The sequence below is a fragment of the Cheilinus undulatus genome, linkage group 19 (assembly GCF_018320785.1).
Source record: "Cheilinus undulatus linkage group 19, ASM1832078v1, whole genome shotgun sequence".
Classification (NCBI taxonomy): domain Eukaryota; kingdom Metazoa; phylum Chordata; class Actinopteri; order Labriformes; family Labridae; genus Cheilinus; species Cheilinus undulatus.
The window spans coordinates 22,724,979-22,740,418 of record NC_054883.1 but is presented as its reverse complement, the minus strand read 5'-3'; the positions used below and the strand labels follow the sequence as shown (position 1 = coordinate 22,740,418).

General features: G+C 39.4%; 1 protein-coding gene across 1 annotated transcript in view; it reads left to right on the top strand.

Annotated features, from left to right (window-relative positions):
* The window catches only part of si:dkey-225n22.4 (collagen alpha-1(XXI) chain), a 75,464-nt gene that overhangs the window by 8,685 nt on the left and 51,339 nt on the right, over positions 1–15,440 (top strand). Inside the window, exons 9-17 of the mRNA XM_041814600.1 lie at positions 124–201; positions 335–346; positions 1,976–2,071; positions 2,873–2,926; positions 3,033–3,086; positions 3,718–3,771; positions 3,856–3,909; positions 5,118–5,171; positions 5,493–5,546. Coding sequence (XP_041670534.1) covers positions 124–201; positions 335–346; positions 1,976–2,071; positions 2,873–2,926; positions 3,033–3,086; positions 3,718–3,771; positions 3,856–3,909; positions 5,118–5,171; positions 5,493–5,546 — 510 coding nt within the window. The remainder of the gene's footprint in view (positions 1–123; positions 202–334; positions 347–1,975; positions 2,072–2,872; positions 2,927–3,032; positions 3,087–3,717; positions 3,772–3,855; positions 3,910–5,117; positions 5,172–5,492; positions 5,547–15,440) is intronic.

Genomic DNA, 15,440 nt, shown 5'->3' with positions numbered 1-15,440 from the left:
GTGACAACTATGCAACCAGGTGTGCAGAATACATGTGCAAAACAACCAAAAATGATCTGAATGCATTTTTTTATCATCCTTATTCTGAAGTAGACAGCCATCTTTTCCCTTCCTTTAATCCAGGTGGAGATCCAGAAGCTGCGTCTATACTGTGATCCTCTCCAGAGTGACAGAGAGACGGCCTGTGAGATCCACTCAGTGGTAAACCTCATTATCGCCGTCTTTGCTTCTGCAAGATCTTCTGTCCTCTTTTAGAATTGCCTTTGTGGTATGAGTCTAAAATGACTGTAACCATGATTGTTTTCTCTTGTCCTCTATCTCCTTTTTTACACAGGATGATGAAAGGGTAAGTGCAGATTTAATCCTCTTACTTATACTTTATAATAACCAGCCTTTGAGACATAACAAAGGTTAAGAAACCCCCAGAGCTTGTTTTTAAATCAAAGAGGCCATAGCTACACCATTGTGGATATGCTGTTGTGAGCACTACATACTCATGGGCTGGTGCTCTGCAATGCTCCACCCAAACACTACTTAGCAGTGCAATTTTCATGCACGTTCCTACTGACTGAAACAGAGCATCTCCCATGAAGATGTATGTCACATTATGATGCGCAAAAACACAGCAATAAAAATTATGCACTGTTAAGCAACTTAAGATCGATGTCAAGGAAGAATGGGAAGAAATTCCACATTTTAATCAAAGTTTATAAGTCCCATGATCAGTTTTTGCTGAATTTAATTGAATATATGTTGAAAAGGACGTGCACATCACTTTATTCCATTTTTGCCCACATTTTTCATTCCATCTCAACTTTTTGCAATTGTATATAGGATGACAGGACAAGGTACAAAATTAAATTACTGTATATAGTCTTGATACACATGTATTAACACCCAAGCTCTATCCCCTCTTGTTAAGCCTGAATCTGTTAATGGTGTTTTATGAGTCATGCTATGGTCAGTATAAGGGGGAGGTAGAGTGCCAGCCTAGTCTAGCAGGGGTGAGTGCAAGCCTAGTCAGGGCACCTCACCCTAGCTCTGCTTCTCCCACCCTCTTGCTAATGGCTCTGTCCTCTATACCGCTTGTGTAGCTTTTGCAGTTCCCTGTTGTTGATAGGAATACTAGTCTTGTTGGTGTTGGAGTCGTGCTAGGGTAAGTAGAGGGGGGAGGTAGAGCGCCAGCCTAGTCCGGCAGGGGTGCCAGTCCAAGTCAGGGTATCAGGGTACCTCACCATAGCTCTGCTTCCCCCACCCTCTTGCCAAGCCTGGGTCTATTGAAGGAGGCAATGCTGGTTGGTCATGCTGTAAGGTAGGTAAGAAAGAGATGTCTTCATGTTGGCATGGTGGGCAGCGCGGGCTAGCATGGAGGGGGGTGGCTCTGGGATGCTGGAGATCACTGTTCAGCCTTCTGGAGGTGTCAGGGGACTAATTGGACAGCACACTGATGAAGGTGGGTTCCCACTTGACAACCCTGATGAAGTGTTCGCTTCTTGCTGCCCATCTGACTGCACGGTTGACTTGTGGAGGCAAATAGGGTTTAACTGGGTTTCTGGACTTCTTCGCTGAGTGCTTATCCTTTCTGTAGAGCACAAGTATCTTGCATTTGCTTCAAATCTATACACACACATTAATAACTAGAAGTAAGCTTTAATAAAGTGTTAAAAAATTACTTTAGAGGGACTTTTTCTGCAAATTGTAACACCATCTCAATGTTCAGTCAATGCACACTTTTTAAAGTTTGGATAAGGATTCACACTTCATGGGGAAAAAGAGTGAAAAACTTAACTAGAGGAAGGATCCTTCTCCCCTCATCTCCTCTCATCTCAGTTATTTGAAGTCAAGTGTACCACAGCAGACCAATAAAATCCCAGTTTATTCAGATTATAAGGACAAAATCATTCAAAAATAAGTCAAACAGCTTTAATCTTAAGAGGTAGCCTTGTTTTACTGACAGCTGTTTGTGTTTCCTCAGTGTCCCCTGAATCGAACGGCCACAGAGGAGAAGGAAGAAGAAGACTGCAACTGTGTGGTTGGACCACCAGGGCCGCGTGGTCTGCCAGGACGCATGGTAAACACACTCACTTATACACACAAACACTTTTCATATCAGACGCTGAGTCATTTGAAATACAACCTTTAAGAACCAATCTGTATTGGGTGATTGCAAAATCAACATTTATTATAAGGGAGGTGATTAAACACTGGTAGCTCTATTTGCATTAATCTACAGTGATGAATGTTGTATGGAAAGGGATAAAAGACCACGGCACAGAGAACTGGAAACTAGGGAGATCATTTGTGTGTGTTTGATGTGGACTTGGTGCATTTCACCAAAAATATACATTCTCAGACCTCAGCTTCTGTCATCTACTAATGACCCCTAATTACTGCAAGTCATGGTGACTCATCAGGGGTACCGTAGTATTATCTACTCAGAGAGATGCACTTTATTATACAGCTCTCTGTAGGAAAAGATTGGTTGACTTATACAAATTGGCCCTATGTAAAAAAGGCATTAATTAACAAATTTACCTTAACAAATTCCTCCACAGTGAGGTGAAAGACTCATATCCAGTTATCACAAACACTTGGAGGTTTTGCTGCAAGTGAACAACCAGTTATTAGGTTTAGGGGGCAATTACTTTTTTCACATTGTTTATTAATGTATTAGGCATCATGTGGTTTTATGTTTCTGAATGCAACAATGCAAAACAATGGACAAGTCCTGGACATGAGTTCTAGCTTTGCACTTTTAATGACCCAGTCAAATAAGAATCTTTCCATTCATTTCAAATAACAATCAACCAGAACAATGCACAGTCAAAAGAATGTGATAATGATTTCATGACTCACTGTTTCAACTCTGCAGGGTTTCCGAGGAGAAAAAGGGAGGGAGGGGCCACCAGGGCCTGATGGTAAGCCTGTAAGTGCTAACAGTTTCCTCACCACTATTTTCCTATAAGCACTTTATTCTGCTGTAATCATGGTGTCCTCAGATGATGGAGCCAATGCATCATTTCTGTCTTCAGGGTAAAGATGGAAAAACTGGGGAACCTGGCCCTCCTGGATTACCAGGACCAAAGGTAAATAATCTATCCTTTTAGAATTCCTCTATAGCCACAGACTATATTGCAGTATCTACTTGGATTATACTACACTGGAGACACACCAAAGTAAAAAAAAAATATTACAAAATCCAAGGAAATAAACTTATGTCAACTGGAGTGATGCAGGGAAAAGCTCTATTTTCCCTAACTTAGAATGTTATATATATCTACAGTGAATTATTTTTCACATTTATAGCACAAATACAGCTCTTCATACACTCTAATAATAAAGTCTATTATCTTTCATCATTTTTGGATCATTTTAAGAATAAAAGTAATAAGAAATACGTATGCACAGTGTCTAATTGTGCATCCTTAACTATGTTTTTGTTCTTGGATTTTATGTAAACTCTAAGTTTTGATGCTTTCTTTATGGAAACATACCCCAATATAACTATAATCATATGTCTCCTGTTATGCAGACGATATAGTTTGATTTTGTGTAAACCTTACAGTCAGCTGAGCAACTCTGAATTGTTACTTCAAAACTAGATGGACAAGTATTTCCAAACCATAAACTTTTATTCTTCAAAATGTTCCATGTTTTAGTGAACAAGTATTTGACCCTGTCCATGTCCTTTTCTCCTGTCCTGTTCTGTCTGGGCAGGGTGAAGTTGGCCCAATCGGACCAAAAGGGGAGCCTGGTCCCGTAGGCTTCCTGGTAGGTCTTCAAAGAAGCATTTTTTGTGTCTTTTCTGATCTTCTACAAGTACCAATATTGTCTATTTCTGCTTATACCACTCAGGGCGAGCAAGGGGATCCAGGAGAACCAGGAGAACCAGGACCCCCAGGACTCAAGGTGAGATTAATGTCGTTAGTCCTGTGGATGTAGCATCATGAATAGCCGCTGTGTCATCATGGTTATAGGCTGTGCTTGTCACTGATGGATCTGATAATTATCTATTTTTTTTCTGTTCATTCTCTAACAAAATAGACCTTACTATTTCCGTGGTGGCCATGTCCCTGTGACATCACACCCATGGGAAGCTCAAGCGTAGGTTCTTTGCAGTTGACGTCACACAGAAGTGGAGAATTCCTGTTGGGGTGCAAGAAGTCTTACTCTCCTTGAAGGGAAATCCATCTCTTATTTAAGAGATCTAGTTCATTTGGCTCCGCTCATTAGAGCTGGTTGTTATTTGGTACCAGTTCAGCTTTTTAAATGTAGACTAAAAAATGACAAAAGACAGAGGAAAGGAAACTGGCACTCAAACAGGAGCTAGCTACAGTGGCTTACATGAAAGAGCTGTTTCATGAAACAGGCTCATTCATGAACAGCACATCATAACTTAGTTGCTTACCTCACAAGGTTCAGTTTGTTGATAGTACTACATTGTTTCAAATTAAAGCATGTTTGTTGAAAAGGAGCATTATTTTATACATTAAACGAGTTCTAGCTGGCCTCTTAGCTCAGTACAAGACCCCTTAAGACTCTTGTCTCCCTTCATCTGGCTAGAGGAGGTCTGAAGGACTGAGTTATCTGTTATATTGATCACCTTCACACCAGTTAAATTGGTTAAACTGTGGAAATGATCAATTCTTTGTGAAGCGTAGGAATTATATTTTCTGATGCATTGCAGTGTATAGGTCCATTTAGAGCTGTAGAGTACAAACTTTCTTCCTTTGCCATTCATTCCTGTGGCTGTCCTCTACTTCCTGCCCCCATCAGGCATTCCCACACCACTGGGATCACATGACTGAAAAGTTTACCAGTTCATAAGTATTGCCATCTTTGCAGACAAAAAGCCAATATGCAATCACAAGTTTATACCTGTAGAACATCAAAAACCAGGGTCTAGTATTCAAGCCTTCCAGTATATCATTGGCAGATATTAATTTAATGTGAAGCAATGCTGCAGCAGATAGCTGACACAAGACTGATCAAACATCAATTATTATTCTGTTTATTGTTTGCAGTGAAGACTTTGAGTTATGGCGGACATGATGAAATTCAATATGACACATAAAACTAAGGAAAATTAACATTTTTATTTTTGTTTTTGTGTGCAGGGTCTTCCTGGTGAGAGAGGCAAGCCGGGACCTCCAGGAGAAGATGGACCAATGGTAAGGTTGGCTTTTGTTCAACAGTCCCGTCTCCACTCACATTAAACCAGCTTAAACGACAGCATTTGATTCAGAAGATATGCAGATGTAACAGCCTAACCATTATGGCCACGTGTACAGAAAATAATTCTTCTATAAACGGTGGTAAAGAAAACAGTACTGAGTTTTAGAGGTCTGGTTTCTTCTGTACATGTGCATGTGTTTGGGGTTTCCTCCTGCAGTCTCTGCAGTGTTTAAAGTGAAACAGGTAATTACTGTAATGGTGTTGAATCTGGTTGCTGCTCCACTTTGCCTCTCAGAGTGTGTTTTTTGTCCAAACAGGGCAAGCCAGGAGAACAAGGCAGCAGAGGACAGGCTGGGCCCCCGGGACCAAAGGTCAGTGTTGACTCCTGCTAATAAGAGACCTAAAGTTTATCAGAGGGAGACTGTCCCATGGTGCTTTGCACTAAAAATATCAGGAGGACACTTTTAGACACCACAGATTTGGCTGCTGGTGTGTTTGTAAAGTTATGGCTCTGCTGAAACAATGGTCCAGATGTAAGCTGAAAATGGCAAGACACAAGCTCTGCATTGACTGACACTTTCACTCGTTTTGTAGTTTATTAGTGGTTTAAAAAGCAGATTTATAATGCCAATGGAAATAGGAATAGGCAGTTATCATTTTTTTAATACCACTGAACCTCTCCAAAATGTTTGCAGCTGTATACTTTATTACTTCCAGATGTCTAATAAAATGCTTTAAACAGGAAGCAGGTCAGACCAAGCACTTGCCAGTGTGAATGCGCAAGCACAGCAAGAAGAACACATCCTCTACAGGTAGTTCCTACAATCCTTTTACAAAATGCTTTGAGTTTAACAAAAACGAGTGCAATGCTGCATAAGTATATGCTCGTCTATAGCTAGTCCCTATAATATGTTTGACAAATAGTCCGACATCATTAACAGGAGTTCTGTCATCAATCGTACAGCGTCGTAACTTACAGGCAGCGGTGCTGCTGCTGGAAAGGGACATACTATATAGTGACGGAACAGAGATTTATGTGATAATAACAATAAAATGTTAGCAATTTGTCCAAACTTAACTAAATGACCTGTGGATATCATCAAGTCAACAAATGGTCTGTTGACTTACCTTAAATATGACTGCGAGTTGCAGTCAGCGAGTAAATTTGTAAAAGCAACTCTAACCCCTAAAATTCTAGATTTGTGTTCCCTTTGTCTCTGCTCCATCATGGAAATGCAGCTGATAGGTTTCACTTCACGTCAATGAGAGTGCTTCCACCGGCTCAAGATCCTTTAATTACTGGGTGAACTCTTCTGTCTCAGTGCGAGGGTCTAATCGGCATTCAGACCCGCGTCGACTGACCCTGCAATGGACACGGGTTTTTACTGGCTGCTTCTGATCGGCTCCAACGGGAACGTCACACCCGGGTGAACATGGGATGACTTTGGCATAACGTGCCTGCATCATAATACCGCGTCTTGGACTTGGGGCAACAAAAGGACGCCGGCAGCTGAGGGACGAGCATTGTTGTTTTTTGGACTCAGCGCGTTTTTTGACTTTAATCTCAGAATTCTGACTCTAAACTTGGAATTCTGACTTTAAACTTGGAATTCTGACTTTTTCTCACAAGTTAAAAAAAAAATAATTGTGTCTCAATTTTTTTTTCAGTGGCCCTAATCCTCTTATGTAGGAAAGAAAGCTTTTTAATTTCCACATTTGCTGGGAGAGGGCACCTAGGCACCCCAAACATTGCTGAAGTAAATCATGCCTTGCTGCCAATGGTTACAAATAAAGTAACCTGGGACCTGAACCAGAAACATCAGGTTTACTTTAACCCAAGGTCTCCTTAGTAAGCTGAGTTATGGCCCTCAATATTTCTAAAACCCTGGGTAAGACCCTGCCCTCAGATACACATAAAAAAAACCTTTTGAAATCATTGCTTTAAAAAATATTAAGCAGATGATGCAAAGCATGCATGATCTAAATTATACCATGCATTTACTATTATTAATGATGGACAGCAAGAAGCAAAGTCTCTGGCATTTGTGTTAAATGTTTTGTCATAGAGAATCTTACTCTCATCATGATGCCAGACTGTCAAACTGCTTGAGTATAACAGCATCATTCCTCTTTGACACACTGAGGGATGTTTAAAACCACAATGGTGCAACTATAGCAAGCTAAGTCACTGAGACATTACACTCCTGTTTTGCACCACTTCCACAGAGGGAAAGTGTTCCTTAATGAAATTAACACCACAAACTACACACATGCATGAAATGCTTCATTGTGGTGACTTTCAGAGAACAAGTAGCTAAATGAAAGAGCACATGTACGCATCTGCAGGCATGTGAGCACACCCACCAGCTCAGAGTGTGTGATGCTATTTCGAACCAGTTTGACTCAGCCCAGCTCAGTAATTTGGGACTCGTCCTGTTATCACAATAAACTACTTTCCCCGAGGATTTGGAAGCGCTCCACACCAAGTGAAGGGTGGTGGTACACAGCGGTGGAGCTCAAACAGCACACAGTTGGTGTCCATATGTGGATGCGAGTGGTGGGGGTGTGCGGTTAATGTGTCTAAGAAATACTGCTGGTAGCTAACTGTTGAGTGACTTTAGAATAACACAAACTGATAACCACAAACTAAACCAAACCAAACCAAACCAAGGTGTGTCCCCTGGGGTTTACCTATCCTTCTCATTTTCCAAAAATTTAAATGTTATTGTTTGTCAGCCAGTTTATGTGGGTTATTTTGTAGTTTAGCACTAGTATGGTCCACTTATTATCTTAATTACCACAATAGATAGGGAAAATCTGGTTTCTGTTCTGTTTTTTTCTGTCAGTGCTTTTCTCTTCAGCCAACCCAACCAATGGCACAAACTAGGGTTAAATTTAGCAAGTGTTTTGCTGTTTTATTCCTGGACAGCATCTGCTAATGCAGTTGGGGGAGCCAGGATATGTCATTTATAAGGTTATTTTTTAATTACGATTAACCTTAACTTTCAAGTCCAAGCAACCAATACACACAAATTTTAAGAAGAAAATTGGTTCTTATTCAAGCCTGACTGATTTCAAATGCTTTTGATTATGTTATTATTATTATTATTATTTTTTTTTTTTTTTTTGAGGTGATTCTTTTTTGCTATTCCAAGATTATAGGATGTAAAAGAAGGTTCAGTTATGGCCCAATCCAAGACCTGAAAGTCTTCTGAGGTGCCCCAAAATCCCTTGTACAATCATAACATGAGACTGAAGTATTTACCTTTAATTTATCATAAATTTGTTTCATAAACAGATCATTTCATTGTCAGTGCTTGGCTTTCAGATGCACTAACGTTCCTCAGTAAGTGTTCATGGGGTCACAGATTACAGTTAATAAGCCTCTGCCATTAGTGTTGTTTTCTATTAGAATTAATGTCTCCAAAGATACTTATAAATTCTTAAAACTGGGAAGTTAGTGACAGTAGAATGTCACCAGTTAATCCAACACCATGTTAAACCATGACATTGGTTCTATACACTGGTGTCTCTCCCTATAGACAGACCATGCAGAGCACGAAGGGCCTCGTCATATGTGGGGGGCCTCACTCCCACTCTGCACATCAGGCCAGCGTTTGCATGGTGAATATGATTAAAATAATGTATGCTTAGCTTCATGCAATCTGGGGGGATGGGGCTCAAACCAGTGTATGAGCCACCCCCCCTACTTCGGCCTCACTTTGGCTAGGGGTGGCCATGCATATACTAGACAAAATAAATGATAAGAATAATTTCTATGGTTTTTAGTAACTGTAAATGACCCACCTGCAGTACCTCTGGGACCCACCAGTGTGGCCAACACTTTATGAAGCCCTATTCTGTAACACACCAAAACTGAGGTAAACCACATGCAGTTTAACACATGACCATTAAAACAGCAGACAGCTGCTAAATATTGAAAGCAATGCACAGTGCTTGTTATAAAGCTTCTCCAGAGGACTATGAAGAAAAAGTTGGTATGAAGCAGGCGATCGCTTAAATCAGTTTGGTAAGGAAAAGTACTCGTCTTGGAAGGTTTTCCACAATATTTTGGAGGAATTTGTGCCCATTTATTTTGTAGAATATTTTCAGGTGCTGATGGTGGACAAAACCCTCTGTTCCTGTTTATCCCAAAGGTGTGCAGTGGGCCAGTCAAGTTCTTCTGCACTGGACTCATCAAACCGAATCTTCTAGTCCCTTCTTTGTACACTGGGGCAGTCATGTTGGAATAGAAAAAGGCCTTCACAAAACTGTTGCCACAAAGTTGAAAGCATAGCATTGTCCCAACTCTCTTGGTATGGAGCATCAAGACTGGCCTTCACTGGAGATTAGGGGCCTAGCCCAAACCTCGAAAATTACACCACCTGGTATTAGACTTGCTGATGTGAGGCTTGCATTCAGCCACATAATTTTTGTGCTAACATTAATGCCAGTGGAAGTTCAGAATTCTTCAGCAAAGTTGGTGACTATTACGCACCATGCCAGTTAGCAAGTCTCTGACTCTTCTCTGTGATTTTATGAGGTTTTTGACTTCGTGGCTGAGTTGCTGTTGTTCCTACAGTCTTCCATTTTCTAATAACATCACTTACAGCTGACAGTGGAATATCCAGCAGGGATAAAATTTCATAAACCATCTTATTGCAAAAGTGGCATCCATCACAGTTACACACTTAAAGTCAGTGAGCTCTTCAGAACGACCCGTTTAGAGTCATGGATATATAAGAATGGAGACTGCATGAATAAGTGCATGATTTTATACACCTGTGGCAACGGGGCTGATTAAAACACCTGAATTCAGTAATTGAAAGTTGTGGCCAAATACTTTTGTCATGTATCTGACTCTGTAGCTAGCTCCACTATGTTCACTTGTTAGTTTCTGCTGTGTGGTCCCAACAGTCTGCAGTACAGTTAGTGTGTAATCAGATTTATATCACTAAAAACAGCTGCTGCAGCTTTTTGAACACTGCTGATGAGGGCAATGATATAAGCCAAAGAAAAAAGCTGACTAATAGTTAACTCTTTTGAGGGTTTGTGGTTTTGTCTCTTATAGTCACACCTCACGTGAAGTAATTTGACCCATTTTTGAGTTGTAAAATTAAAGATAAATGGAGCTTTTAATGGTTTCTTAATTTGTTACGAAACAGCTCGACTGCCAGATGGTTCACTTATCAGAAATTCCTGGAAAAAATCTGATGTTTACTTGATAGATGCCAAAAGACCAACAAAGAGACAGAATTTCTTCATGCAATGTCAGGGATCGTTGAGCGTCCTAATGATTTACAGCAAACAGCGTACAGAGCACTGCAGTGTGAGCTGTAAGGAGGGCAGAACCGCTTAACTTTAATGCTAGTGTTAGAAGAACTCTGTCATAGTCCTCTGACTTAAAGATGCAATATGTAGAATTTTTTGCATCAAATAATATCAATTAATGACCCAACTTATATCATATCATGTCATATATTTAGTTTAAATATGTTTTATTGTTTAAATTATAGTTAAAATGGCGTGCACAATTCCTAATGACACTGACATGTAGACATCTTTGTGAGTGTTAAGTAAACCCATCATAATATCCAAACACTAATACCACCAAACAGCATGTAATATTTCATATTCAGGCTACTGTAAATTTATCAAATGTACAATACAACCAAGTAAAATTAGTTATTCACCACAAAATCTGCAATTTCAAGCTTTTATTTTGTAATGCGCCATTCAGCATAATAGAAACTTTACTCAGCTTGGACATATTTTAATGCTAATATGGGGCTTGACATTTACACCTGCCAACTGGCAAAATGTGGGTGGATTTCAGCCATAGCTACCAGTAGCTACATTGGTGGGTAGATTTAAAAATCTATTTTTGGGCTTTTACTGATAGAGGAAGATGATGGACTGAATCAGAAACAGGGACAAGAGAGTTGAGGAGAGTCATGCAGAAAAGAGCCACAGGTCAATGAGGAAAATATATGCAGAGTAAGAGAGCGTACTATATGATAAACACACCTGAACTTTGTCCTTTGACCATGGAGTTTGTGTGTATGTGTGTCATACTCGCCAGCTAGCATGAACATGCACTGACTTAAGATATCACGTGATTGAGTTTGCATTAATATTTGTTTATAAAGGGGCACACAAATTATTCAAACCACAGCGTATGCATGCATTATTAAGACATTTGACATGTATATATTTGCAGGGAATATTATAGATTTGCTGTATACTAATATGCAACGCATATAAGATGATAGAAACTCTGAAACTTTAAATCTGGTTCACTGAGGCAGTGAGAAGCAGAGACAGGCAGATGGTCTGTAACTGAGAACTTCAGCAGTACACAGCTCCTGCTGCAGTCATGTAGAGTATATGGTTTTTGTGAGCTAGCACTGATTTAAACTTAATTTAGAATTTGCAAGCAATGCATTAGCACATCTTATAAGTAATTTTAATGTTTTTTTTTTAACAAATAATTTGGCATAAAATCCAGTGTAATTGTAACCCAACCAGTTTCCGGTACCTTGACCAAACTGGCAGCTTATGAATCAAAGAAGTATTTTGGATTCATTTATTTACACTATTTTTAGATGCAAATGTTAGTTTTCTGCTAATATTTGTCCAAGTCAGACATGACATTTACTTTGCAGAAATGTAAACAGACCAGGAGAGAACAGAAAGCTTCACACCTTTAACAACATTTCAATTTAACTCAAGCGTAAACCACATCTTTCCAAAGCCTCTCTGACGACTGACGGAGGATTTCTCCGTATGTGGCTTGGAAAAGGACGACAGGCGTAACATTAAGTAATGCTAAAAGATGGTTGATGAAATTTAGATCCTTTAGCATTTTGTTGTTACTGAGACACTCTACTGACATTTTAACCAACATTTTCTTTACCATGAAGCCCCTGCCTGTGTGGCCTACATCAGCTACAGTTACGTGAGGGCACTAAGGTTGTGTCCTCACTGCTGTTGCCAGTAATTTGGGTATTTTAATGACCCAAGGAAAGTTTACATTCTGCAGTCCTCTCATAGTTGACTTAAAGCCTGATTGGTGATGGTAAGTGCATCTCTTGGGGGAGTTTACTCAACATCCTGTAGCAGGAACACTGGGCTACATGAGGGGACATATTTAACTTTCTTTTTTCTTTTTAATAAAAAACACTTTTGCATACAATCATTCCCTACTTCCCAATTCCTACATAGGAAGCTTCCTGTAGTGGACCACATAGGGCACAGTGAGAAATAATTTAAGTGTTACTGTGGCCACAAATGACGGACACCATGGCTGTTGGAAGTTTTACATGTAGCAGCAGTAACAGCTAGTGATAATGATTAACAGTATAATTCTGCTGATAACTAACACTGTACTGAATGTCTTATATTATGAAATGATAAATGATGTGTTTTAGTGGAATAGTATGCATATTTTCATTCAACTTCTCCTTTATAAGTGCATATACAGTGCCTATAAAAATTATTTATCAATAATGGTTGATATAATTGGGCTTTTTGAACAAAAAAATCTCACTGACGTCAAAGTGAAAACAGATTTCTACAAAGTAGAGTCAATTAAATAAAAATATGTAATGTAAAATAACTGACTGCATAAATTTTCACCCCTTCAAATCAGTATTTAGTAAAGTCACCTTTGGCTGCAGTCACAGCACTGAGTGTGTGTGGATAGGACTCTGGACACTGCAATTTTACGCCTTTCTTCTTTGCTAAACTGCTCAAGCTCTGTCAGGTTGTACAGGGATCATGTGTGGACAGCCCTTTTAAAGTCCATCCACAAATTCTCTATTGGATTGAGGTCTGGGCTTTGACTCGGCCACTCCAGAACATTCACCTTGTCGTCTTTAGACCATTTATGTGCAGCCTTCACAGTATGCTTCTGGTCATTGTCTTGCTGCAAAATCAGTCTTCTACAATGCCATAGTTCTCTTGCAGACCGAATAAGATTGTCCTCTAGGATTTTCCTGTATTTTGTCGCATTCATTTCCAGCTGCCGAAAAAGCATCCCCACAGCATGATGCTGCCACCATCATGCTTCACAGTGGGGATGGTGTGTTTGTGGTGATGTGTAGTGTTGGCCAAAAAGCTCCATTTTGGTTTCATCAGACCAGAGAACTTTCTTCCTCTTGACCATGGAGTTTCCCAAATGCCTTTGGGTGAACTCAAGTCCAAATTTTATCTGAGTTTTCTTCAACAGTAGCTTTCTCTTCATTACTCTCTCATGAAGTTTTGACTGGTGAAGAACCCGGCCAACAGTTGTTGTATGCAGAGTCTCTCCCATCTCAGCTGCTGGAGCTTGTAACTGCTTCAGCGTAGTCATAGGTAGATGTACACATGTGCCAGATTCCTTCCATTTCTTGATAATGGGTTTAACTGAACTCTGGGGGATGTTCAGAGCCTTGGAAATGTTTTTGTATCCACCTTCTGACTTATGCTTTCAATAACCTTTTTCTCTGAGTTTCTTGGAGTGTTCTTTTGTCTTCATGGTGTAATGGTAACCAGGGATACTGATTTACCAGTGACTGGACCCCCCAGACACAGTGTTTTTATACTTCAGTCACTTGAGACTCATTCACTGCACTCAGGTGATCCAGATTTCACTATCTGTGAGACTACTGGCACCAACATGAACATACAGTGATCGTGTAGTAGCATTACAAATGTAGATGTGATTAGAACTAAAACAGCTCCAAGTGTGGTTGCTGCCTCAGGAAAAGTCTTCTGTCGACTGTAAATAATTCCTGCCCACCCATCCATGACAGCTCCATAGAAAGTTAATGAGGCCTAAACTTAGACATGCTGTATAAGGCTTAAGGCTGTCAGCATGCTCTTTAATCACATACTGCCACATATACAAGACTGCTTTCTGTCAGCAGCTCGCTATACATCACCGTTCAAACATGTGTTGAAAATGAACACTTCAGGGTACTTTTTAGTCTCTTATTATCAAGCAGAGCTCTGTGCAACCAAAAATGATGGATTTTCAGATGCACATGTATCAGGTTTTATGTCAGAGACTCATAATATACGACACAGCTTCCCTATAATTACTCCAGGCGTAAAGGCATAACTGTTACCTGAAAGATGATGTTTGCAAAGATGTTTTTATGTTGGAAAATGTCAACAATAGTGTCCTCCTTCAAATCAAAACGAAGCCACTTCTTTAAGTGGGGTTTATTTTTAACCCCTGGTGTTTGTAATTTGGCTATAAGTTCAGAGAACGCCTCACTACATCTGTATCTCCATCCTGCAGGCTGTTAGACCTCCAAAACTTCAGTTTCCCCACAAACACAGATGTGCAAAAATCTCTGGTGTCACGTGGGTTTGGTAAAGCTAACCCCAAACAAATTAATAAACTGAATTTTAAGAAAAAAGATGAAAAGATTGTGGGTTCAACAAACCCTAGAAAAAAAAGTTGGGATGCTGTGTATAATATTTATGAAAACAGAAGGCAATGATTTGCAAAAGTGGTAGACCCAGGCTAAAAACTGACATTTTTAAGTTTTGTGACCATATAGGAACTAAAGTTACCACTTCATTCTTCACTGAAAATCAATAAAATGTATTGCAAACGTGTAGTAGCTGTAACATCACAAATAAAGTATCTTAATGAGCTAATTTATTCTACTTATTATTGGAGCTTGTTATTGTTCTTCTCAATGAAGCAAACACACACATGCTGACCTCCAAACTTAAACACACACACACAGGTTAGGCTATTTATAACGGCATGGTGTGCAGGCACGCTTTGTGGAGAAGTGACATAATATGAGGTTAACATAACTCAGCCAAGTACAAACTTGATGACAGTCTGTTTTTTTTACTTCAGTTAAAGTCATAAAAGGCGGACAGTTGGCAGGTCTGGAAGTTTCAGAGCAGGAACAGAGATTCAAAGTGAAAGAAGAAAGTTTATAGAATCTGTTAAGATTTTTCTTCAGTAACATTTTCAGTTAATTCAACAACACTGGAAATGTATTTATGTGTTTGCAGTTTAATTATAAATGAGAATATTGAAATCCATTGAAACTACATTTTAAAAATGTAACAATTTATTAAAATCTTACAATAAAAAAAATGTAATGCATAAAAATCAAAGCTGTTGTTATAAGGGACATATTCAAGGCGATCATAATCCCCTTTGAGGAAATCAAATTTTAATGTACATAAAAAAAACAGTTTTGTGTGTTTTGCTAACAGTAGTTTTTATTTGCAATTAAAGTTGCAGTGAAAGG